At 32.3% G+C, this 25,108-nt stretch overlaps 1 protein-coding gene across 6 annotated transcripts in view; it reads right to left on the reverse strand.

The window, feature by feature from the left end:
- Positions 1-584: 584 nt before the first annotated feature.
- Positions 585-25,108, reverse strand: part of LOC143070360 (epithelial sodium channel subunit alpha-like) — a 39,617-nt gene continuing 15,093 nt past the window's right edge. For all 6 annotated transcript variants that reach the window (XM_076244728.1, XM_076244729.1, XM_076244731.1 and 3 more), the window contains 11 exons: positions 21,070-21,233; positions 19,975-20,055; positions 19,310-19,401; positions 10,632-10,795; positions 9,544-9,633; positions 8,969-9,095; positions 6,986-7,064; positions 3,729-3,786; positions 2,842-2,930; positions 1,827-1,902; positions 585-1,613 (listed from right to left, as the gene is read on the reverse strand). In XM_076244728.1, coding sequence (XP_076100843.1) covers positions 1,377-1,613; positions 1,827-1,902; positions 2,842-2,930; positions 3,729-3,786; positions 6,986-7,064; positions 8,969-9,095; positions 9,544-9,633; positions 10,632-10,795; positions 19,310-19,401; positions 19,975-20,055; positions 21,070-21,233 — 1,257 coding nt within the window. In that variant the 3' untranslated portion in view covers positions 585-1,376. The remainder of the gene's footprint in view (positions 1,614-1,826; positions 1,903-2,841; positions 2,931-3,728; positions 3,787-6,985; positions 7,065-8,968; positions 9,096-9,543; positions 9,634-10,631; positions 10,796-19,309; positions 19,402-19,974; positions 20,056-21,069; positions 21,234-25,108) is intronic.

The following is a 25,108-nucleotide window of genomic DNA, read 5'->3' on the forward strand; positions in this document are numbered from 1 at the left end:
TGCAAATGTTATACAGTCTTGAAATTGTATAGTATCGAACGATGGCTCGTCACACAAGTGTATATTTTGTTTTCATATTGAGCCAATATTACACATATATGAGTTCAAATGTCCCCTAGAGACCCTATTTTTCAACAGATTTACTGAATATATTTTGTATATGACACCAGTTTAAGTATAACAATTGCTTTGGCTAAACACTTATGCTTCAAATAGTTAGTGATTTTTTTTGTAAATATCAATCAAATGCAAAATCGAACCTTTTCTTCCCTCACGTACCAATGAAAACATTTGAAACATGTTCACACATATATTAAATTCATGTAGATGGTAAATATGCTTTCGAGAAATGGTGGAGACATGTTTCGAGGTCAACTCGATAGTTAATTAGATGGCGTCTAGACTAAAATACTACACGAATTGATGATATAAATTATTCAGCTCATGCCTAGTAAATTGTTTAATTTATATTTTTTATAATTTGGATATACGTTTTAGTATTTGATAAATTAATGTGAGAACTTGAGTCTAACCAAAGATCATTGACAACCACTGCCCCTTTAAAGAAATACTTTAAAACAAACTGTTAATACAGACATATGTCTTACCTTTAATCATTTGTAATAGTATTTGACAAATGTTGAAATTTTATTGGCAATAATCAAACATGTAAAATATGCCAAACATGCAAGGTCAATGAGCCATGAATGGAGGTACATGCGTAAAATTTGATGAAATGTCATTGCTTTTACAACTGCATAGCAAATACAATTGATGTATCATGACAGGCTCCCTTTAAGGCAATATAAATACACACTAACACATGCAAACTAAAGTCAATAGACCAGGACTTAAAAGTTTGTGCCAAACATTAGCTCTGGAAATGACACTTGCAACAGCTAATACATCTGAGTTCCAAATATCATTGACTTAACATGACTGGTTCGACACAAACTTGAACATGTAATATATGCACTATCCAAAGTCACTAGACCATGACTGAGGGAGCATGGATAAACTGTTAATTTGAATTAATCTGGTATTTATATCAATTCTGTAATTCACCAGAAACATCAATATATTTGAACGGACTGGTCTATATTATTTCAAGAAAAGTTCAGCGTAAATGTTTTAAACATTATAATGAATAATAAAGTATGATGATGAAACAATGAAAAACAATATGAAATTAACTATGTGTGCAACATATGTTTCTGTTGGAAGTCAAAGGTTTGTATAACTCAAAGCAATAAAAGCATTTTTACTACACATAATTTACAGATTTTTGTTTATATACAATTTCCAACACCAAATATTTATATCTTAGATGGTATTTGTCACACATGACTTTTCCAGTCACTGTAAGGATTGCCATTTCAATTTAAATATTGTTTCGGCAGTTCCTGCTGTCTTGTGTCCTTTCTTACTGATGGGTTAGATTTCCCCTTATATCTATCAGATTGTTTCTTCTTGGGTACAGGTGGTGTTCTGCATTTATGAACACCAAAAGCACAACATTCCAACATTAATTGGAAAAGTTCAAACATACTAATTATAGATAACCCAATCCATAAACCAATAGCACCACCGACATCTGAAGCAAACTGTTGTACCTAGAAATGAATTATAAAATAAATGTTGTTGTATTTAACAGGGAGAGGGCACCTGAATAGCAAGATTCTGACTTCATAAAGTCCATTGAATCAATAGTAACTTATTAAGATTTAATTTTTGCATATTAGTGAAAGAAAGAAAATCTTCATTAAAAACTAAATTATAATTTATAAAAAAAATAAATTAACAATGAGTAAGTATAGACAAATTACCTCTATTTCTGGTGTCTCTTCAATTAATTCATAATTCAAATCTTCAAAATATATTTTTATCTTGACAAAGTTATGCCTAAAATAAAATGATTACATGTAAAGATTTTTAAGTGTGTTGGAGCGCACGTGTAATACATAAAAGTGGTAATCGACATCATTAGAATTATCAATCAGTTCACAGAAACACATAAGTAAACAACTTTAATAGCAACCGAATTACGAATAGGTTAGTTGACGGGTGAAGCATTTTCTGCTGTACCCTACGATTTCGATTTCAAATTCAAACATTGATAATCAATTTGGTCATAGATTATAATCCTAGACAAAGCAGACAAAAATGAGATTGAAATTGCGTGAGTCCCAAAAGAAGTTAGACTAGACATGGGGACAACATAACAAGGAAAACATCGATCTCCTACTATAAGTGCATCATAAGTCTGACGGTTCATAAAAATTATATCCATTGGCGCATGTTTTAAGAACTGAAAGATTGCAAAATTGGTAAGGTAAAATGTCGGTTGTTTCTAATGACTAGCTGTTATTTCAAATTAATAGCAGGAGATCAAGGATATGACTGATACTTTTTCAGAGAAGTATATATCGAATCGCATGTAACACTTGATCAAAGACACACTGGACTAGGCTTATAATTTCGCCAGACGCGCATTTCGTTTAGATTATACTTATAAGTCACCTATTTCGAAATGTTCTCATCTTTGAGCTTAATTAGCAATTGTTTTTGACATTTGATGCTATTTATGACGTAAAGCCACTTGAAAAAAGTGAAAAACAGATAAGTAAAAAGAAATTACAAATTACAGGAGGCGAATTCTACTTAAATATGAGTGATACAAGATATTCCAACATCAGGAATTAATGAAAACAAGACGAATCATCGAAATGACTCAGCAGAAATTGAAATTTACTATATTGTTACATTGCTACATGAAATTGTTTTCAGCATTGGATAAATTGATAATGTATATAATTAGACAAGAGAAATATTAGGTCTTACCCTAAAGCACGATAATCGTTTCCTTTACTTGTCATTTGATCGCAAGCCTGTTTCGGGAGTTTTTCACATACGCCTTCCATTAAAACATTCTGTAATATAAATCATGTTTAGGATAAAGGCAGATAATGCAGTATACTGTATGGGAGTTTAAAAAAATAATTATTTGTTTATACTTTGAAAAAATGTATATCAAATACGAAGATGTGGTATGACTGCGAATGGCACAACTATCCAACAAAGTCCTAACGAATTATACCTACCAATATTTACTCCTACTCCTGAATAATTCGTTTAAAGAAGCAAATAATCATATTCATAATTAACCAGGTTACCGATTTCGAGTCCATAAACTACCACGACAGCACTGATCCGATTCAACATGTCATTTGTGAAATAATATTTCAAAAAATATCATTACCATACATTTTTAACATAAGAAAGGTGAGTAAGAATTTTTCATGATTCAAGGTCATCGGGTACGAACGCCAAAAAAGTAGTCAGAGATGAATTGATGCGTAGAAACGTAAGGAACGATATGACCAAAAGTTATAGATCATAGTTTTATCATGTATGTTATAAATAGAGCTCAAATTACAAATAAAAAGTCAAGGATTTAATAATAAAATGAGTGTTTTACATCCGAAATTTGATTTTCTATCAAGAAAGTAAAAGAGAATCGTGAAGTTGTATTAAGGTGTTTTGTATTGTTTTATATTTTGTTATTAATATGAATTAAATGCACTCTGAATTTCTATCTCAATTCATTATTTTTAAACGTATCATTCCTGTCGTCTTCCTCTCCTACAGTCTACATCGCTTAATTAATTCCATGTATATCACTGTGACAAACGGCTGACCATTTATGAACACAAACTATGTTTACTTACAGCATATTCGTCAGTAGGCCAGTTCCTTGCACTGAAAGATTTCCCAAACTGAGTTTCTCTACAATATTTAAATAAATGTATTATATTCAGTTTCTGGTCAGGTTAATTAAAAGCACTAAATTCAATATAAACTGAGTACCCTGAAAACTGTTTATATACACTGTATTCTGTGCATTTACAAATTATTTTTCGTCAAAATGCCGCTGAGAAGATGTCGTGAAATTCTTTGATATTAAGAGACCGTAATCATAAAATTTAGACGTAAGACTAAGAAAAAATGATTCGCGTGAGTTGACGACACAAACACCAACTGGTAAAGTTCTGATTTTTGTTGTTTTTCCTGATAACTACTTGAGGATTTTTTTTTGTAATTAGCCCTTTCATGTTACCGTTGTGAGACATGCGTGATATATCAATTCAGATAATTACTTAGTTCCTATCAATTTGACAAAAATGATAAGATGAGATTTTTTTTAATGAGAACTTTAGTAATCCTGCCAATGCGGTATGAGAATGAACCTCAAGGTCTAGGGATATGCAAAAAACAATAGGATTGACTAAGTAAGGGAAAAACAATTTTAAAGGTTCTTTTTGCATTTGTAGTATTGATTCTAGATTTATCGCCATAAATAACGCATTGAGCCAAAAGTTGATGAGTATTGACCACTAAGTTATTGACAAAAAGATAAAAACAGTTAAATAAAATTGAGAATGGAAATGGGGAATGTGTCAAAGAGACAACAACCCGCCCAAATAAAAAACAACAGCAGAGGGTCACCAACAGGTCTTCAATGTAGCGAGAAATTCCCGCACCCGGAGGCGTCCTTCAGCTGGCCCCTAAACAAATATATACTAGTCCAGTGATAATGAACGCCATACTAATTTCCAAATAGTACACAAGAAACTAAAATTAAAATAATACAAGACTAACAAAGGCCAGAGGCTCCTGACTTGGGACAGGCGCAAAAATGCGGCGGGGTTAAACATGTTTGTGAGATCTCAACCCTCCCCCTATACCTCTAACCAATGTACTAAAGTAAACGCATAACAATACGCACATTAAAATTCAGTTCAAGAGAAATCCGAGTCTGATGTCAGAAGATGTAACCAAAGAAAATAAACAAAATGACAATAATAGATAAATAACAACAGACTACTAGCAGTTAACTGACATGCCAGCTCCAGACTTCAACTAAACTGACTGAAAGATTATGATTTCATCACATGAACATCAGGCACAATCCTTCCCGTTAGGGGTTTAGTATCATACCATCATAACATATATGAGAAGAACATAACCCGTGTCATGCCAACAACTGTTTTTAGAATAAATGTGTTTAGTTCCGATGCAAAGACCTTATCAATGACTCAATATTAACGCCAAAATATGCAATCTTTAATGACTTGACAACAGTATCGTAATTATATCCCTTCTTAATAAGTCTATTCAAAGGTTTTGTAAGTTTCTGAGGTGAATACTGACACCTTTGTGCTTTATAAAGAATATTACCATAAAAAATTGGATGTGAAATACCTGAACGTATTAAAAGTCTGCATGTTGAGCTATATTTACGAATAATGTCTTTATACCGATGATAAAATTTAGTAAATGTTTTGACTAGTTTGTGATATCGAAAACCTTGGTGTAATAATTTTTCAGTAATACATACATTTCTCTCGTTAAAATCTAAAACATTGTTACATACACGAGCGAATCGTACAAGTTGAGATATATAAACACCGTAAGATGGTGACAAGGGAACGTCACCATCTAAAAACGGATAATTAACGATAGGAAATGAAAAATCATCCCTTTTATCATAAATTTTAGTATTCAGCTTTCCATTAGTGATATAGATATCAAGATCGAGAAAAGGGCAGTGGTCATTGTTAGTATTAGCTTTAAATTTAATTACTACGTTCCTATTATCATTGGATGCAATTCTGGGTGTTATCTTTATGAAAATTTCTAAAGACTAATTTAAAAGTTGATAGTTTACGTGATTCAATGAAAAAACCGTTTCTAATTAAAAAGCTCATTCAAGACCATAAGCACACAAAAACAGACAACCATCTATCTGACAAAAACATTGTCTACAAGTACTAGTATTGTGTCAACGGGTAACTTCTATACTATGTAGATATTTATATCAATTATTCAGGTCGTGATTATTCTATGACGAATTGCAACAAATTAAAGTACGAACACACTATTTTATATAGGATAAAAAAGTTATAAAAAAGACGCCAGAATGAAGGAAGACATGCCGGCCTTATTCATAACTGCACGAATTCGATTATATTCTGAAGTTCATCTTTTTTTAGCAGAGCTGGCACAGTGGTTCTTACTTGGTTTACCATAATATGATATATATATATATATATATATATATATATATATATATAAGTGTCTAAGAATGTAACTTTAACACACTAATGAGTGTTATAAAATTAGTTGTTATATTTGATTTACCTCAATTATTTGAAAGGTGATATTATCAAAAGTATGTCCTGTTGATAATATCACCTTTCAAATAATTGAGGTAAATAAAAATTGGGACTCCGAAAGGAGAAAACAGAGAGAAAGGTTCTGGATGCATCAGCTACGTACTCTTGAACCTGATGGACTTAATGAGAGGGATGAAAAACAGTTCTACCAAAAACCAAAGAAATAAATCATGAATTTCATTCTATTTAACTAAAACAACTATTTGTTTAGATTTAAAAATTGTTATGTACAATAAACGGCAAAAATATCTTTTATATACCCCATCAATCAATATTTTAAACTTTTACACAAAAACGTCAAGCTACAAAGATATTTTTTGTCATGCATCCGATTTCACATAGATAGATGCACACGCCCGATGAAGCTAATTTGTTTAGCGAAATATTGCGTGAATAATATATAAAATATAACAACTAATTTTATAACACTCATTAGTGTGTTAAAGTTACATTCTTAGACACTTATATAATTTAATTTAGTAACTGCATCAGTTTATTTACAAACTGATCCACACCTAGATAGATTGAATGTTGATTGTTGCTATTTTTAGACACTATATATATATACATGTTTAAAAAATTCAATAAAAGATAGAAAAACAAACGTAATGTTATTGGGAGAATTCTATGACATATGATATATGAGTTCCGATCCGACACTCTTACTGTTTGATATTTTCTTTGAATAAAGATTATTGGTTAAGTCCACTTCGGCTAAATTGTATGCTTCAAAAATGTAGACAACTTACTGACAAGGCTTTACACATTCAGGACATTCAAGCGTTCTCCCTTGCAAGTCTGCTTCGAGCTGAGCCAAACACACCCGTTCTACCAAAATAACAAATGTAGTCTTATTTATAAGTCCAAACATTTGATTAGCGATAGTAACACAAAAATAAAATTTATATAAAAATAAATGACATGAGGTATTTCCTATGTCTATTAGGCAAAGATTCACCAAAAGACATAGTGAAGAAAAGATGTAAACTCATTTACTTTGTGTATGTATATCATACAAAATATCATACTATTTAAATGTTTATATGCAAATATATATCATAAAATAATAAGAACAGATAAACAATGCGTTTATTTCACGAGCATGTTTACAAGAAAATACATTTTGACCTGGAATGGTCGTTTTGACCTAACAAATGAAATATTAAGTTATTGTAAGTCTACCATTCATGTTTAAGACTTATCCATGCTGTTCAAACAACTTGCTATAAGTCAATAATGAAATATTCAGTCTATGTTCAGTAGTTGTAGTTTACATATAATAATTAAGACTATACTAAATTGTCTGAAAAGGTATCGAACATAACTGAATTGTCTAAACAGTAATGCATTTATCGCAAAGGAAGATATGAATATTGATTGAAAGACTGAACCTGACTGAATAGATAACTGTAAGAGTTTTCAGCTGGTTTTAAGACAAAAATTACCGTTTGAGACTAAAATGCATTTACTAGTGGTTTGAATAGGGTAAACCAGAGTGGACATACTGCACTGTCGCTAGCAATTATCTAACTGATTATGACTCAACAGTATTTTGATTATCAACATCAAAGTCGTACTGCATTGAATAATGTCGAATACGTGGTAATAATTCTAAAGAATAAATATCAATGATCTGTTATACACAATAACGGAGGAATCGTAAAACTGGGAAAGTAAAATAAAGATTCAAATACGTTAGGCAACACTTCGATGTTGACATGAATATCAATAATGTGGTCATTTTTATAAATTTCCTGTTTACCAAACATTGAATTTTTAGAAAAACTAAGGATTTGCTTATCCCAGGCAAAGATTACCTTAGCCGTATTTGGCACAACTTTTTGGAATTTTGTATCCTTTATGCTCTTTAACTTTGTACTTGTTTGGCTTTATAAATATTTTGATATGAACGTCACTGATGAGTCTTATGTAGACGAAACGCGAGTCTGGCGTACTAAATTATAATCCTGGTACCTTTGATAACTATTTACTGCGAATGTAAAATAAAGATTCAAAGACGTTTACTTATCTCTATAACACGAAAAAAATTCATTTTGACAACATTTTTTAGCATTTATTTAGACTGCTTTTCATAAAATTCCCTAACATGTTCATGTTCAGGGCCAATAAACTTCAAAGATACCATTTGAACACATTTCAATATTGTGGACATTGTAGATACTTATTTTTAAGCCTTGTCCATTATTATTTATAACGTTGAAACTACTATTAAATAACTAATTTCTAACATGAAGCCCCTCAATTTAAAAATGCAGTGTTCGTAAATTATTGTGGTGTAAAAGCGAGTAATAAGAAAATGTCTGCAAGTTCAACACTTTTACAACCCTATTAAACTACTAAAGGAAACATTCAGTACTTATTATTACATTTATTTGGTAGGATAATGAAAACACGATTTATATCAAGCTTTTCTTTAATTTCCCTGTGCACTTTATTGTGGAAGTTCGTGTCGTCATGAATGTTATATTTGATTTTGGAATGAAAGCTAATTTCAGAATGCCGCGAGATTGAAAACGGACGAATGTTTTACACAGACATGCCGGATTTGTTTTTTCTTCAATCGATTTATGAATTTCGAACAGCGGTATACTACTGTTGCGTTTATTTATGTTGCCTCCAGACATTATTTTTCTAGTTTCATACATATCCAAAATTTCGGAATTTGTACATTGATATTATTTTCTTGTTTTCAACTCCACAAAATGATTTACCTGTTTCACTCAAGCATGGTACCACAGAAAACGTGTAATTTAAAGTGAAGAATAGGTCCGATTCTGCATTATCAAAACAACCACAGGAATCCACAACCAATTGTTGTTTACAAAAGTTCTGGCAAAGCTGTAACATACATGTAATTGGAAGTCATTTTTAAAACATATAGAACGAAACGTACATTATTTACGGTATGTTGATGATATTGTATTTTAGCAATGATCGTTTTAAACGTATTTTTAATCATCGCACTTCTAAGTCGTTTACTTATGGCAAGATATTCCCGTCAAGAGTTTAACCCATATTTCGAAAATTTTACACACTTAGATTAAAAACCTAAAAACACTCACTGAGAATTAAAAATGACACACTGATAGTTCTTAGTAAAAAAAAATATTAAATGTCGAAAAGAATTGACTGTCAGAAGGGATTGAAAACTATATGACACTTTGACAACTTATTGGTGCTTCTATGGGTGTTTTTCGTATAAAAGTAGAATATAGAATTATTGGAGCAAATTGTATCACTGATCTGACAAAATAAATGTTTATTTGAAGTACCTTAACTATCTTACCGTTCTTGTGTATTTAGCACCATAATTGCTTTGATATGCAGTCACATCTTGACATTCTCCGTATGGTGACCCTTTACGTATCAATTCTACCTTAAATTGAACAGAAAACAAATAATATTAAAACAACATAAGTGAACCAGCAATATTCCTACCCTTTACAGCATTTCTGACAGTTTAATTTGGAACTAGGAGTTTCTTGTAGCTATGGTGCTATTAAATAAAATATTGAATCTGAATCTGCTCTTTATTTCAAGTTGATTGAATAGATATTTTGAAATGTATTAAAACAATCACACTTTATTGTTAAGGAAACAGTACGCTTCTCAATGATCAAAATTAGTGTTTGTCAAACTGCTATATATTCAATGAAATATTTCTGATAGGGTGTGTGGTTCAAATATTTTGAAATCCTTATATTTTTATCAAAGGGTGAAAGTTGATATCTTGTAAAAAATTTATGAAAATTAAACAAGCCAAATTAATTTTAGTCATGGTGTTTGGTACCACGTTTATCTTTTCAATTTAAGATGACTTTAAAAGAGGGACGAAAGATACCAGAGGGACAATCAAACTCATTATTCGAAATAAACTGAAAACGCCTGGCTAAAAATGAAAGAAGACAAACAAGCAAAAAATAGAACACATGACACAACATGGAACACTAAAGACTTAGCAACACGATCCCCACCAAAAACTAGGGGTGATCTCAGGTGCTCCGGAAGGATAAGCAGATCCGGCTCCACATGTGGCACCCGTCGTGTTGCTTATGTTATAACAAATCCAGTAAATAGTCTAATTCGGTAGGTCACATTTATTTAGCCTGTAAGAGTTTCAGAGATTTCCAATACGGCAAAAAAAAAAATCGAAATTCGTATGAAAGAAAAATTACAGCTGTTGCACATATGAACACGTCAATCATTGTTCACAATAAAGTCGTGTAACATTCTGAATTATAAAATAATCTTTGTAGATTGTCTCAATCATTTTCTCCTGGTAATTGTTTGAAACAAGTTGAATGGATAAAAATATTACTGCTATATCAAAAGTAGTAATCCTGACGAAATAATATAGTCACATGATATTCATACTTGTTTTAATGCAACGTGAGTTTCAAATCCGGACGCCACGTATTCTCCCTCATCTGAAGGGAATGGATAAGTATATAGATCGTGAATCTGTATCCGAGCACCATATCCTTGTGTAATACCAGTCAGATATTCCTCTGTTTCTGTGTACAATGTAAGTTCTAAACCTTAAAAAAAAACAACACATTTTGCAAACACTTCTCTTAGTTTGAATATACCAAAATTTGATCAGAAACAGTATTGTTGAAAGGAAACAATTATATCGAACTTGAACTGATATTTGACCTTGCTAAGATTTATCCTAACGAACGAATAGTTATCTAAGAACTCATTAAATAGAAAGGATTCAATCTCATTCTTTTTACATGTAAAGTCTGTTGATTTACTGCGAAACCTCTCAGATATTCAATGATTTGTCGAAAGCAATGCTGCGTGATAAATATATGCTGTATACTGTTATTAAAAGATTAACAATAAAGATAAAAAAAAATACAAAAAACAAAAACGTATTATCGCAAGCTGTGTAAGTTAATGGCATAAACTAAGCCGCAGATTATAAGTGAAACAGTCCTTCATTTTAAAATGTTGTTTCAGTTTTGGAATAGTTCGAAATATCGGTATTCTGCATGCTATGATTTCAGAGAACAATGCTTGTCTTCGCTATGATATTGTTGGCTCTGCATCTCATTAAATACTTCTTTATCAGTTTATTATTAACTGCTTCAGTCTATGGAAGAATCGAATCGATAAAAACGTTTCTTATATCAAACAGCTATATTGTCTAATATGAATTGTAAATATGCAGACATTCCATGCGGGAAATGTTTTTTTCGGCAACGAAAAAATAAGAAAAATATAAATTCCACAACTGCAACAAGTGTATTACGATATTTTTCCACTCGAGACATTTAAATTTTAATATTTAAAGCGCGAGGCTTGCCGAGCTTTTTAAAAATTAAAATTTAACTGTTGAGAGTGGAGAAATATCGTAATACACGAGGTACAGTGGTGGAATCTGTTTCTCTAATGATTGTTATCCTTCCTTTTCAAAGATTTGAGGAAAGTTGTCTACTTTTGATGTGACGTCATCAGACATGGTCGCCTTTTTTCATGACGTCACAATAAGAAAATTCAGAAGAAAACAATTAAATTTCAACTATTCATTTGCAGAAAACTGATTGTTCACTAGTGAGGAGAAATATTTTTCTCACACCGGTCAGGAAATGTGAAAATTTCACAAAAAATTAGAGAATGCGAAGTTAAAAACTTATTGTTCAAATGTAATTAACAATTAAGTCTAAATATACATTCAGAAGTTAGTTAAAAGCAAACGTTTATGTCCGTGTAAAATGTGAAGTGCTGTGTTTTTATTATGTATATAAATAAATAAATGCTTTAAATTCTAAAATCAATGCAATCCTTTTAAAATATGATAGTAGTGTTTTTGTTGTATCAATAATAGTGATTATTAGTATTATTATTAGACTGCTATACCAATATTTTGACAATTTTACCTATTATGTCTGTTTTGTTCGCGCATCGTTGTAAAATTTAGATATAATGGAATTTGATGCGACTGTCATACAAATGAAAGATTTAGCGCTTTAAATCCAGGTTCAATCCACCATTATCTACATCTTAAAATGCCTGTACCAGGTCAGGAATATGACCGTTGTTGTCCATTCATGTGGTGTGTTTTATCATTTGATTTTGTCATTTGATTAGGAACTTTCCGTTTTGAATTTTCTTTGGGGTTCAGTATTTTTGTGATTTTACATTTTAGAAGTATTGTATGTTAATATGCAGTTTTAAGGCCATTCCTAAAATTCAAATTGTTTTTGGTAAAATTAAGATTGGAAATGGGGAATGTGTCAAAGAGACAACAACCCGACCATTTTTATATCATTCTATTCTACTATTTTAGTAATAGAGCAGTGCAAGTGCATGGTGGATACCTTTTCTGTAATAATTCGATTTATCTAATCGATTGGGTTTTAGTCGGCATTTATATTTTCTCGCAAAACGTTCTTGAGATATTCCTCCGCGTGTGTCAACATAATTTTCCTGTACGTGTACATATATAAATGATCTTTTTAGAACACAATTAAATGATATGTAAACGTTTTGACGTTAGATATATATATATATATATATATATATATATATAAACGTTTACATATCATTTAATTGTGTTCTAAAAAAAATTATTTTATAATTATTCATTAAAGAAATGGATTTATAACAAGCGATAAGTATTGTTATTTTGCACTCAAAAATGTCCGCGTATTTCCACGATCGGCTACCAGTCAAAAACGAAAGATAAATCTCTGTGGCAAAATAAATCGGAATGCCCTCATGGTCATAATGTAAAAGAGCGTCCACGCGGCGAGCTGATTATGTGCATAGAGATATCAAATTTCGAATGGGAAAATTCTTTGATATCCAGAAGAAGTGTTTTCCTTCTCAATATGTTTTTCTCTGTTAATAATAAATCCATCTTCTGTTTGACAAGATTTTTCATTCGTAGTATCTGACGTTGTTTAATTTAGTGTCTGAGGCTGCTCAATTGGTATATTCAAAGTTTGGGACATCAGAATTTGTACATTTTTCTTTGTTTGGAATTTTTATTTTACCATTTAAATATTCCTTATCAAGTGTTATGGGGAACCTTATTGGATTGGATTGTTTGAATGAATTTTTTCCCCCTTTTAAGTAATGACATTTTTTGTCTGTTTCGATATTACCAATGTAAATAGGCTATACAGTAGCAGTGTGACCTATATTAGAATATGTATAATATTTACAGTAGACGCATTTAAATTCCGCCATTGCATCATCAGTTCAAATAGAGTTTGTCGGTAAAATCATATGATCGGAAACAATGGACTAATCAACAATCAATAGGGTCAAGCAACATTTTCGAAATGATAAGCGTTAATTTTGATACAGGAACTAAATTTGAGTGATATTGGGAATCAAACATTAAACCGGTCATGAACTATGGTTGTGAATTATGTTTGTAGTTTTCTTGACATACATTGTAACGTGTTATCGTATTCATTTTATATGAGAAAACTATCGCAGTTATATTAGAAAAGTATGGCATTAATAAATTTTTGATATTAAAATCACATCGCTATTATATAAGAAAATATCCCATTGATATAATAAAATATAGCAGTATCTTTGACTTATAGGTGATATTGGCTTATCAAACAATTGAATTCATCTCAATTGCATTCCACTGGATTTGCTACATGGATGTGTACATCTACAAATGATAAATCGTGCATATATATGGAACGCCATGACTGCCTTATGTTAATGATCAGCATTATATTCAGTGCTCACAACATTATATGCAGTCCTCACAACATTATATTCAGTGCTCACAACATTATATTCAGTGCTCACAACATTATATTCAGTGCTCACAACATTATATGCAGTGCTCACGTCATTATATGCAGTGCTCACATCATTATATGCAGTGCTCACAACATTATATGCAGTGCTCACTACATTATATTAAGTGCTCACAACATTATATTAAGTGCTCACAACATTATATTAAGTGCTCACAACATTTTTTGCAGTGCTCACAACATTATATGCAGTGCTCACAGCATTATATGCAGTGCTCACAACATTATATGCAGTGCTCACAACATTATATTAAGTGCTCACAACATTATATTAAGTGCTCACAACATTATACGCAGTGGTCACAACATTATATGAAGTGGTCAAAACATTATATGAAGTGCTCACAACATTATATGAAGTGGTCACAACATTATACGTTTTTTGTTGTATGATGAGATTGATGTATGATGAGATCATTCGGTAAACTTCGTTTTTTAGCGGAAATTACCGAATCCATAATTGGTAAATTACGGTAAATTAATGCCCAGCAAACAAATTTCAACAGTTATTATTATATATGTTATCATTAAGGCAGTATACAATATTTAAAACTGATTGAAATAAGTAAATTAAGAAGTATGGTCAATTTAACACAAATTTATTCCACACCAGGGCAGTTTCAATTTATTTTGAGGATCAGTTTCACCATATTCACAACTTAATATGTATATAAAATTATATTTAAGTCTTTATTAAATTGCTTCGCCGAACGCAGTTGAATACAACCCTGAACCGTTCGGACAAAAATGGACACACTATTCACACTTGATTGAGGTCTGAATTTGGAATGTAATTAAATATTTGACACATAATAGGTTTCTGACACAGAATAACTGTAGTCAAAGAACTAAAAATTGGTTATATAATTTGAATTTATACTTATTTTTTTTGCTTTTGCAATACGCTGTTGCGAATTGCCCCACCCCCTCCAAAAATTAAAAAAATACCCTCCTTTTTTTGTTGTTTTGTGCAATATACTATGCTGTTGCATACTAACCCCAACCTCAAGAAAAGAAAAATGTATCCCCCACTTTTTTTCTTTTTAATTTCTGAAATCTGATATGGGAAATAAAATCTTTACACATAATTTTAAAGCAGTGTAAGGGAGGTAATCAAACATGTCTGGATTACCTTCATATATTTGGATTACCTTCCTTACACTGGTTTCAAATTGTCTTAATTGACCATTAACCAAGAAACCCTTGTTTTTCCCTCTTTTTTGCCTCTAATTCCTAAACGGTTTGAGCCATAACACCTCCCCCCACCTACCCCTCCGAGCAAATCATAACCATCCCTTTTGTAGTTTGGAAACTTGTGGTATAATTTCGGAGAGATTCAATACACTTAATGACTGGAAACTACAAAAATGTTTATTTCGACCCCCTTTTTGGCTCCTAATTTCTAAACAGTTAAGACCATAACCCCCCCCCCCCAAATAAATCCCAACCTTTCTTTAGTGGTTATAAACCTTGTGTTAAAATTTGATTGATTTCTATTTACTTAAACAAAAGTTATTATCCGGAAAACATCTGTCTTCGGCGACGCTGACGACGACGACGTGATAGCAATATACGACCATTTTTTTTTCCATTTTTTCTTGCAGTCGTATTAAAACATGTAGATTTATACACATATATTGCGCATTTCTGAATAAATATATTCAGATTACTCGGGATTGTAATTAAGATATGTTATGACCCAGTATTTTTCAAGGAGAACCAAATATCTGTCAGAAGTATACTGTTCATTGCATTTTTTTTTATCAATGTTGGTCAGCAATTGCAAATAGAATTTTACTTAAACATTTACGATTTATAATCATATTTTAAAAAGGCATGTCACAGCAATGTTTGGTGCAAAATAACAAGTTTGTGAATTTAAATTCTTTAAAGAATAAAATTCGGACTATGCTATACATAAAAGTCAAATTAGTTTCGACAATTTTCCATTTTTTTCCCGTGAGTGATCCATATCCATGAGAAAGAAGCCCCACAGAAACAATCAAGATCCGTCGTCAAAGGTAACTTTCCAGCTAACGAAAAAAAAATATTCAGATATGAAATTTTCAACCTTTTACATTGATCCTAACATGGGGTATGGAAAAAAAATTAGTAGCAAAAATAACAGAAATCCCCCGACTATAGACAAGCTTGTATGTGAGAAGAATTAGAACGCCAATAACAACAACGAGAAGAATTCACAGTAAAACAATACTAGAAGTTTTCCATTAATATAATTATATTACAATTGTATATTGACATAATAACGAGTATCGTTTTTTTTTGTGCTTCTGTTACAAAATAAATTGTGTGGACTTAAAATAAAATCAAAGAAGTGCTCAGCAACAAATAGCATTCCTCTTTTATGTGTTGTTGCTATCATCTGGACCTAAACACAAATTTGAATCTTTTTTCGAGGTCCATTGTTATCAAAGAAGTGCGATCTAAAAGATATCATTCTTCTATGACTTGTAGTTGATTATATTTTGTATCTTAATGTACCTTAACCAGAATTAATTTAGGTCAAGTAGTTATCAAAGGTATCTTGATTATAATTTAGTACGCCAGATGCTCGTTTCGTCTACATAAGACTCATCAGTGACGCTCATATCAAAATATTTATAAATCCAAACAAGTACAAAGTTGAAGAGCATTGAAAATGCCTCTTTTTTCATGGACAATCGTTACTATCAAATAATAGTAAATCATTCTTTTTTACTCACAGTTTGTTTCAAATTTTACCTAAATGCAAAACTTAGATGCATGTTTTTTTAATTAGTTGTTAGTGGCTTTGAACTAGCTGTCAGTAACTGCGAGTGCTCTCAGATCAGTACTTATAGTGTCTTTTTGTTGTTGGGATATACAAGTACCCGCCCACGTCCACTCTATTTTCTTGTTAGATGTATTTATATTTGTACCCATCTGATGAGTTAAGCCTTTTACAACTGATTTTCATAGTTCGTGCTTATGTTGTTCTGTTACGCCACTGTCCCAGGTTAGAGGGAGGGTTGGTATCCCGATGGCATGTTAAAACCCGCCGCACATTCTGTATATATGTGGCTGTCCCAAGTCAGGAGGAGCCCTTATTTCAGTGGTTGTCGTTTGTTAATGTGTTATATACATGTTAGTTTTTCGATCGTTTGTTTGTACATAAATTAGGAATGTTTTAGTTTATCATTTCGGGGCCTTCTGTAGCTGACTATGCGGTATGGGCTTTGCTCATTGTTGAAGGCCGTACTGTGGTCGTTAATTTCTGTGACGTCATTTTGTCTCTTGTGGAAAGTTGTTTCATTGGCAAGCATACCACTTTTTTATATATATTAACCGTGCAAACTGACGAACAAACGTAGTAAACGTTTTATTCATCCCCACAAACTCAGTTTTCATAAGAGATGATAACTTTAAATGAAGATGTTAAACTGGGTCTTGAAAGGGTAAATTTTTCTTATGAAAGTTTATATTTCTATATAAGACTGCTGATCATACTTAGAAGACAAACTACTTGGTGTGCTAAAATGCTTGTAAAAGACATGGAATAATTGATGTAAAGTTATGTTAAACACCTACAATGAAATGCTTTAAACTGCATTTTCCATATCTGTTAGATACTTATTCATGTAAAAATGCCAAATTCTGAAAATCGATGCCAAAAATGACTCTATCATGAAATAATAAGCTAGCGTAATATGGCACTTATGTGTTATAGAAAGCTGACTGTTTTATTTAAAAGGTAATTAAGCTTTTTAAAACTGAGTACGGACTATAAAGTGGCACCTTGCTAAAGTTCTTCAGTAGGAAATGAACTCGAGGAATATATCATACAAATTGTCCTTCGATATTTCATTAAATAAACATTTTATTATTTAACTTACATTTTGCCATTCGTATTTCTTACAACGAACAGAACTACTTCAATCATTCACCTCTTAGTTTCATCTTTTCCTTACTTATTTCAATCAGTTTTAAATATTGTATACTGCCTTATGATAACATAACTGTTTAAATTTGTTTGCTGGGCATTACCGTAATTACCAATTATGGATTCGGTAATTTCCGCTAAAAAACGAAGTTTACCGAATGATCTCATCATACATCAATCTCATCATACAACAAAAAACGTATAATGCTGTGACCACTTCATATAATGTTGTGAGCACTTCATATAATGTTTTGACCACTTCATATAATGTTGTGACCACTGCATATAATGTTTGGACCACTGCGTATAATGTTGTGAGCACTTAATATAATGTTGTGAGCATTTAATATAATGTTGTGAGCACTTAATATAATGTTGTGAGCACTGCATATAATGGTGTGAGCACTGCATATAATGTTGTGAGCACTGCATATAATGCTGATCATTAACATAAGGCAGTCATGGCGTTCCATACATATATGTTTCTTTTAATCATCAATACAATCGTCTCGTATCAATACAACTTGCTTGTTATTATATCACACAATTCATAGAAATATTACAGGTCAGCAGACGTATGTCGTGTTAAATGTCACCCTGTTTTAATAAAAGAGTCATTATATTATACAGAGAAATCATCCTTTCTTCATACAAATGTTAACATTCGTCTGAAATTTCCCACAATGCAACTCGTTAATATAAGAAAATGTCGCTATTTGATATAAGAAAAGTTTTTATCGGTTCGCTTCTTCCATAGACTGTGCTTTCAATATTTATTCAAATGTTGAGTTTTTATACAAATTGTTTTTTCATCTAGCTCGTATTTTTATAACTTGTAAATTGTTATCACTATTAACATGCTGTCAGGTGACCCATAGAGGCGTCTATTACATGAACTACTGATGTACGTATATTCTAGATAATTATACTAGCATGATTTCAGTTTGTTCTTATGTTGTTTGTTACCGCTACTGCTCCAATAGAAGCTGAGGGAGGGGTCGGCGCATTCAAACATGTTTAACCCAGCAACATTATGTATGAATCTGTCAAAATTAGTTAAATGATTGTCATTGGTTCAGGTCAGTCATATTTGTTTTTCGTAATTGTTTTGTCATAATGTCAGTGAATAGAATCTAAACTTCAAGACCATGATGTATTATGTGCGAAGTTGATACGGATTATTTATAAATAAGGTCTCGGTATCTTCCGTTGAACTTTTTTTTTTATATAAATTCAACTTAAACAATAACCTTGGGTCGTTCTGAACGTTGATTTGTTAGATTTTTCGAAGGACGTCTCGAAACCCTTAAAGGAATCTCTGCTTTTATCATGCTTACCACTATCTGGACCTGCTGACGTGACTACAAATTCTTCAGACTGAATTGTAAAACAATTCCCATAGTCCTCTGTTTGAAACCATGTAAAATTTCTGTAAAATGTATTTAGTATTTATATACGAATTTTAAGCAAGCAAGTTTTATATCATGACGTTTTAAATGTTTCAGATAATTTCTCATAACGTAGCTTGATATCAAATTGGTTAGACAGACAACACTAATGCAGACAATGCATAACAGTCATGCAACTTAACTTAAAAACACTTGGTATATCTTAGTGTAACGGTATATTTTTTAGGCGTGAACACAACACCGTTCGATATTCTAATTCATAAGATATCGCACCTTTTATGTTTACTTGACGCTTGGAAAACTGTTTTATAAAGTTGTATTTCTGATTTTTGGCAGAAAGTTTAAAAAATCAAATCATTGCGAGTGCAAACAATAGATCACTTGAACAGAGAAACTAGCACCGTCTTAGGCTTTTTTCTTTAATTGTTGATTGTTTGACGTTCTTCTGATCAAGAAGTTCCACGATTTTCATTTAAACAACTTATTAATTGCTTTTTGTCAGTTTGCTTATTGAAATTAGAATACAGTCCAACCGAATTATTTGACCTACTTATGCGTTACTTATTTTCTACTGAAAATGTTACTTTACTTACGATTGATAGCATTGATATCCATCAAATGAACAACCAATCAACAAATTATTTAACTGATGCCCCGCCTTTCGTCTGGTTGACCTAAGAGAAATATGTTCAGCATTTCAAGGTTAATGTGATAGGTGAAGGTTACAATAACACAAAGTAGTATTCTTCATTCAGTAATTGTGTTAGGACTGACTGTAGTTTATTATGATTTATTTTGTTTATGAGTAACTATCAACTCGAATCGTAAGGACTCATGACGATTGGTGTTTATATTTATTCAGTAAGTCAACTGATTGGCTTATACCCAATATCTCCTTTTATTCATAAGTATTCAATCGAGCAACTCATTGGAAAATATCATATATCTCCTTTAAGGTTCATGTGGACCCTATGGCTAAAATGGCCGTATTTTCACCTCAAAATTTACTATGAGTACAGGCAAACCTGTGCATCTGGACAAGTTTTAAGGCATAGCATGCCCTAGATAAATAGAATTCAAATGCATTGTATGATTTAGAAAATTCATAACTTAACTGGATTTTGCCGTACACTTTTTTCGTCCCTACAGAAGATGGTAAAATTAACAAACAGTTGAGCTTACCTTGATATGGTCCACTCTGGTACACAGTTTAAATAACCAATTATTGTCAGGTATCTATTGTTCATCTCATGTCCGTGTCAAGCAATACAGTTCACTTCAATTATTACCTGTTGGGAAGTTCTCAAACCTGTTTCCCAACTTAGTTTATTTTGGCACCTTCTGGAGGAATGAAAAAAAGTGCACGGCAAAACCCTGGTAAGATTTTATTTTTCTAAAACATTAAACATATTTGAAATTTATTTGTCTAGGGCATGCTATGCCTGAATTTTTTTACAGATGCGCAGGTTTGTCTGTACTCAGAGTAAATTTTGAGGTGAAAATACGGCCATTTTAGCGATAGGGTCCACATGAACCTTAATTCATATGTATTCAATCGAGCAACTTTGGCTTATACCCGATATCTCCTTTTATTCATATTTATTCAGTCGAGCAACTCATAGGCATTTATTTGATAACTCCTTGTATTCATGTATTTGGTACAAAAGTGTCACGAGCCAATATATTACCTTGGATGTTGCATGTATAGAGCTTGAAATGTCTGTGTTATCTGGAAGTTGTTGTCCTTCTTTTGACCGCCTTTGTTAGTAAAATCGTAGCTTCTGGACAGATTGTCGAAGTTAATATTGTCGAATTCATCAACATATCTCTTCTTTCGTTTCTTTCCAGGAGGCTACAATTTACAAAATACATTTGTGTACTGCAATTATTGTAGGTTATATAGTCACTCCTTCTGCTAATGAACTGCTAAAATAGTTGTTCCCGATGATATCAGCGGATGAGTAGTCAGTGCTTTGAAACTGACATGATTTATAACACAACATTCTTAAATTCCCTGTAACATATCATTCAAACTCGGGATAAAAAGACCTGAGGTTGATTTTGGTTATTCTTTTCCTGTTTAGTATTTATACATGTCCTTGGCCTTTCTAATTTTTTGATTTTATATAATGTTCCAAAGCCGACGAACCGTTCAATAATTAAGTCTTGCTAAAGGAAAAGCTTTGATAAGTTTACCCAGTTGAATTGAAAAATAATGTATACTATAATGGAGCAACTATTTTACTTTAAAGGGGGGAGGGGGTATGTTTTTTTTTCTGAGTCCGAACATTTTTTATTCAATATTTCGACGCAATCAATCCAAAATTTAACACTAAAAGGTTGGGGAATTATTGAATTTTTTTTTTGGTCATCTACTTGACCAAAATATTTGTTTTCATTAAATTATGGAACAGATTTCTTTTTTTGAAAAAAAAACCCATTACCCCCCCCCCCTCCCCCCCTTCTCTCCTCTGAGGTTAAATGGTCGCTCCCTTATAGTACGGCAGCTTTGTGAAAAATTGTGCACATCCTGCTACAAGCATGAAATTTGACATAGACCTTCCTCAGTTATTACTCTTTTATTTCAGATAGGGAAGCATTTGAAAAAAATGTCTCACTTCCGGTAAAATCCAAAATGGCGGACATGATACTTAAATCAGCCCAATATCAGAGGCCAGTGTGTGAAAAGGTGATTTTATCATGCTGCTGTAATAATATTTGGTGCAAACATTTGTTATGTACTACTTTTGGGTATATGATATAGATTAGCTGTCTTTAAAATCCAACATGGAGGACATTGTACTAAAATATGCTTTGTACTAAAATATGCTTATACTTTAGGGAGGGTTGATTTAAATGTGTTTTGTACGTACTGCTACTATCAGTAAATTAAGCAGGAACCTTTCTATGATGCTGCTAATGGATACAATGTATAAGATATATGTCTTTAAAACCCTTACTTCCGGTTATATTCAACATGGCGGACATAGAAATAATATGAGGCAGGCATTAACTGTACCGGGGACGAAGTCTATATTATTTTTTTTTAATTCAAACATGTTGATAAAAAAAACCCGGAAATACCGTAACGTTTCCGATATTGGTTCTGTTGTTAGGGATTTAGTTGTGACGTTATTCAAGTTATGACGTCATATTTAATGTATACAAAAAAAACGCTGTTATCAAGGTAACCTTTTTTTCATATCAAACAATTAAAAATGATTGGGTGTTGAATTCCTTCCTATATTTGTTGATATGTTGATAAATATACATTTTATTCAAAGTCTCATGCAAACGATGCAAACAAGACCGGAAACGGAAGAAGATCTGAAAAAAAAAGTTAACAATTTTGAGTTCATTAGTAGAAAAAAAAATTCGGGAAATTTTCCCGATTTTTTTTTTTTTTTTTTTTTATTGATTTTTCTACCGTAATTGGGGACTTCGTCCCCATATCATTATCTTATTTTGATATTCAATTTTTTTGCAAAATGTAAAGAAAATATTTTTTTTGTGCTGGTCATTAAACTTTTGGCTTTAAGTTATCCTCTAAACCACTTATTCTAGTCTATAGTTAATGTTTAAATACAAAGTTAACACTTCCGGTAAATAACACCATTATAGCAGAAATTTCAAAGATGAGTCTCAGTCCAGATCTTCGATGTAAAGTTGCTTAAATTAAAATTACTTAAGTACTAAAACATCTTTAAAATTACTGATTTATGACCGCAAATACATGTTTATTCACAATCGCAGAGCTGATTTTCCTAATTTACAGAGACCGTGGTATTGTTGTCTACATCAATAATGTACAAGCTCCTGATAAGGTGGAGAGACCTCACAAAGAGTTGTCCAAAAGGGTTCCAATGGATCGTTTTTTTCCCTTCGCCATTCATAAGCGTCTGGACTAGTAAGTATAGGAACCAATTCAAAGCTTGTTACTCATCCACAACCGCCATGGACGTTTTACATGCTAAAAAAATAGACCGCGTCGTTCAAATATCCTCATAAGCGTCTGATCTAGTTAGCATAGGAAAAAATTCCAAGCTTGTTACTCATCCACACCTGCCATGGTATATTGCACGTTTTACATGCTGAGAAACACTAGACCGAGTCTTTCAAATAGCATCGATAAGTCTTTTCTCTTCCAAAAACATGTTTTCTTGCTTCGTAAACCCCATCTGAAAACTTTTTTCGATATTACTACAAAACCACATATCGTTTTATCAATGACATTATCAAATCCATATCTGGTGATGTTGGCTGACCAATCACCATTCTAAATCATAAAGTCACATCTCCAAACGCCATCCATGTCAACAACGAAGTTCCCTTTCAAGTAAACGTGCATTTGAAAGGTCATGAATTGATGTATATCTAAAGCTTTTTCCACTTCCAAATACAAGCCAAAGTTCGTCTGCTCCTATGTCACGGAATAACGAAACAGTAATGACAGCAACATCAGTATCGACTGTTCGAGTCATGGCTCTTTGTATCACTGCACCAGACACATGTATCTTGATTATAGTATAAGCCTCTTCATGTTAACATGGGGCTAAACTTGAAATACAATCATGTGATGGATAACACAGAACATCCTAAGCATTTGTTGCTACAACTATCTTTTCCTTAAAATCTATTGAGCAAGCTCCTGTGAATAAAAACTAAAAGTTCTTTCTTAATGTCGTCATCTCTCGGAAAACTTTGCCAATTTTGAGAAATTTGTTTTGACCCTGAATTCGTCTATGTATTCCCTTTCCCCTAAATGTAGCTCTTGTTTCTTGTAGCAGCCTTCAAACTACCGGCATTGTCTATGTACGCATCCGAGACTACATCCCCTGTTATTACAGTTCCTGGATTCGTCTATGTATTCTCTTTCCCCTAACTGTAGCTCTTGTTTCTTGTAGCAGCCTTCAAACTACCGGTATTGTCTATGTACGCATACGAGACTACATCCACTGCTGTTACAGTTTCATAACGAGTATGCTGATAGGGTATTATGCTCTTACCTTAAAATAACCGTGAAACTGTTACAAGAGTGGATGAAGTCTTGGATGCATATGGTAGTTGTAGCAACACATTCAGGATATTCTATCTTAACCACCACGTGATGTATTTTAAGTTAAGCACCATATTCACATTAAAAGGCTGACACTAGAATCAAGGTGCATGTGTCTGATGCATTGAAACGAGTCATTATTCGAACAGTCGTTACTGATGATGCTGTCATTACTGTTTCGCTATTCCGTGACATAGGGGTAGACGAACTATGGATTGTGTTTAGGAGAGGGAAAGCTTTGGATAAATATCTACCAATGACCTTCCAAATGCACTAGCGATGAGTGATATCACACACATATTGTGATCAATGTATTTACCGGTTGTGATACGTTTCTCTGTTTGCTTGAAAATGGGAAAAAAAGACTGCGTGGGAGACATTGATGGCATTTGAAGATGTGACTTTAACATAAAGAATGATAATTGATCCGCCTAAATCACCGGTGTTTACTGTTAGTTCGCAAAAACTTATCAGTTGGAGTTACCATGGTTAACAAAGCAAGAAATAACTATTTTCGCAAAAACGAAGGCTAATTGAGACTAATATGCCCTCAACTTAGTCTAGTCTTTTCCAGCATGCAAAATGTACAATACACTAAGACACGTGTTTACGAGACAAGCTTGAAATTGGCCTTATGCTACCCAGTCCAGGCACTAATGTAGGACGAAGGG

The sequence above is a fragment of the Mytilus galloprovincialis genome, chromosome 1 (assembly GCF_965363235.1).
Source record: "Mytilus galloprovincialis chromosome 1, xbMytGall1.hap1.1, whole genome shotgun sequence".
NCBI classification, from domain to species: Eukaryota; Metazoa; Mollusca; class Bivalvia; order Mytilida; family Mytilidae; genus Mytilus; species Mytilus galloprovincialis.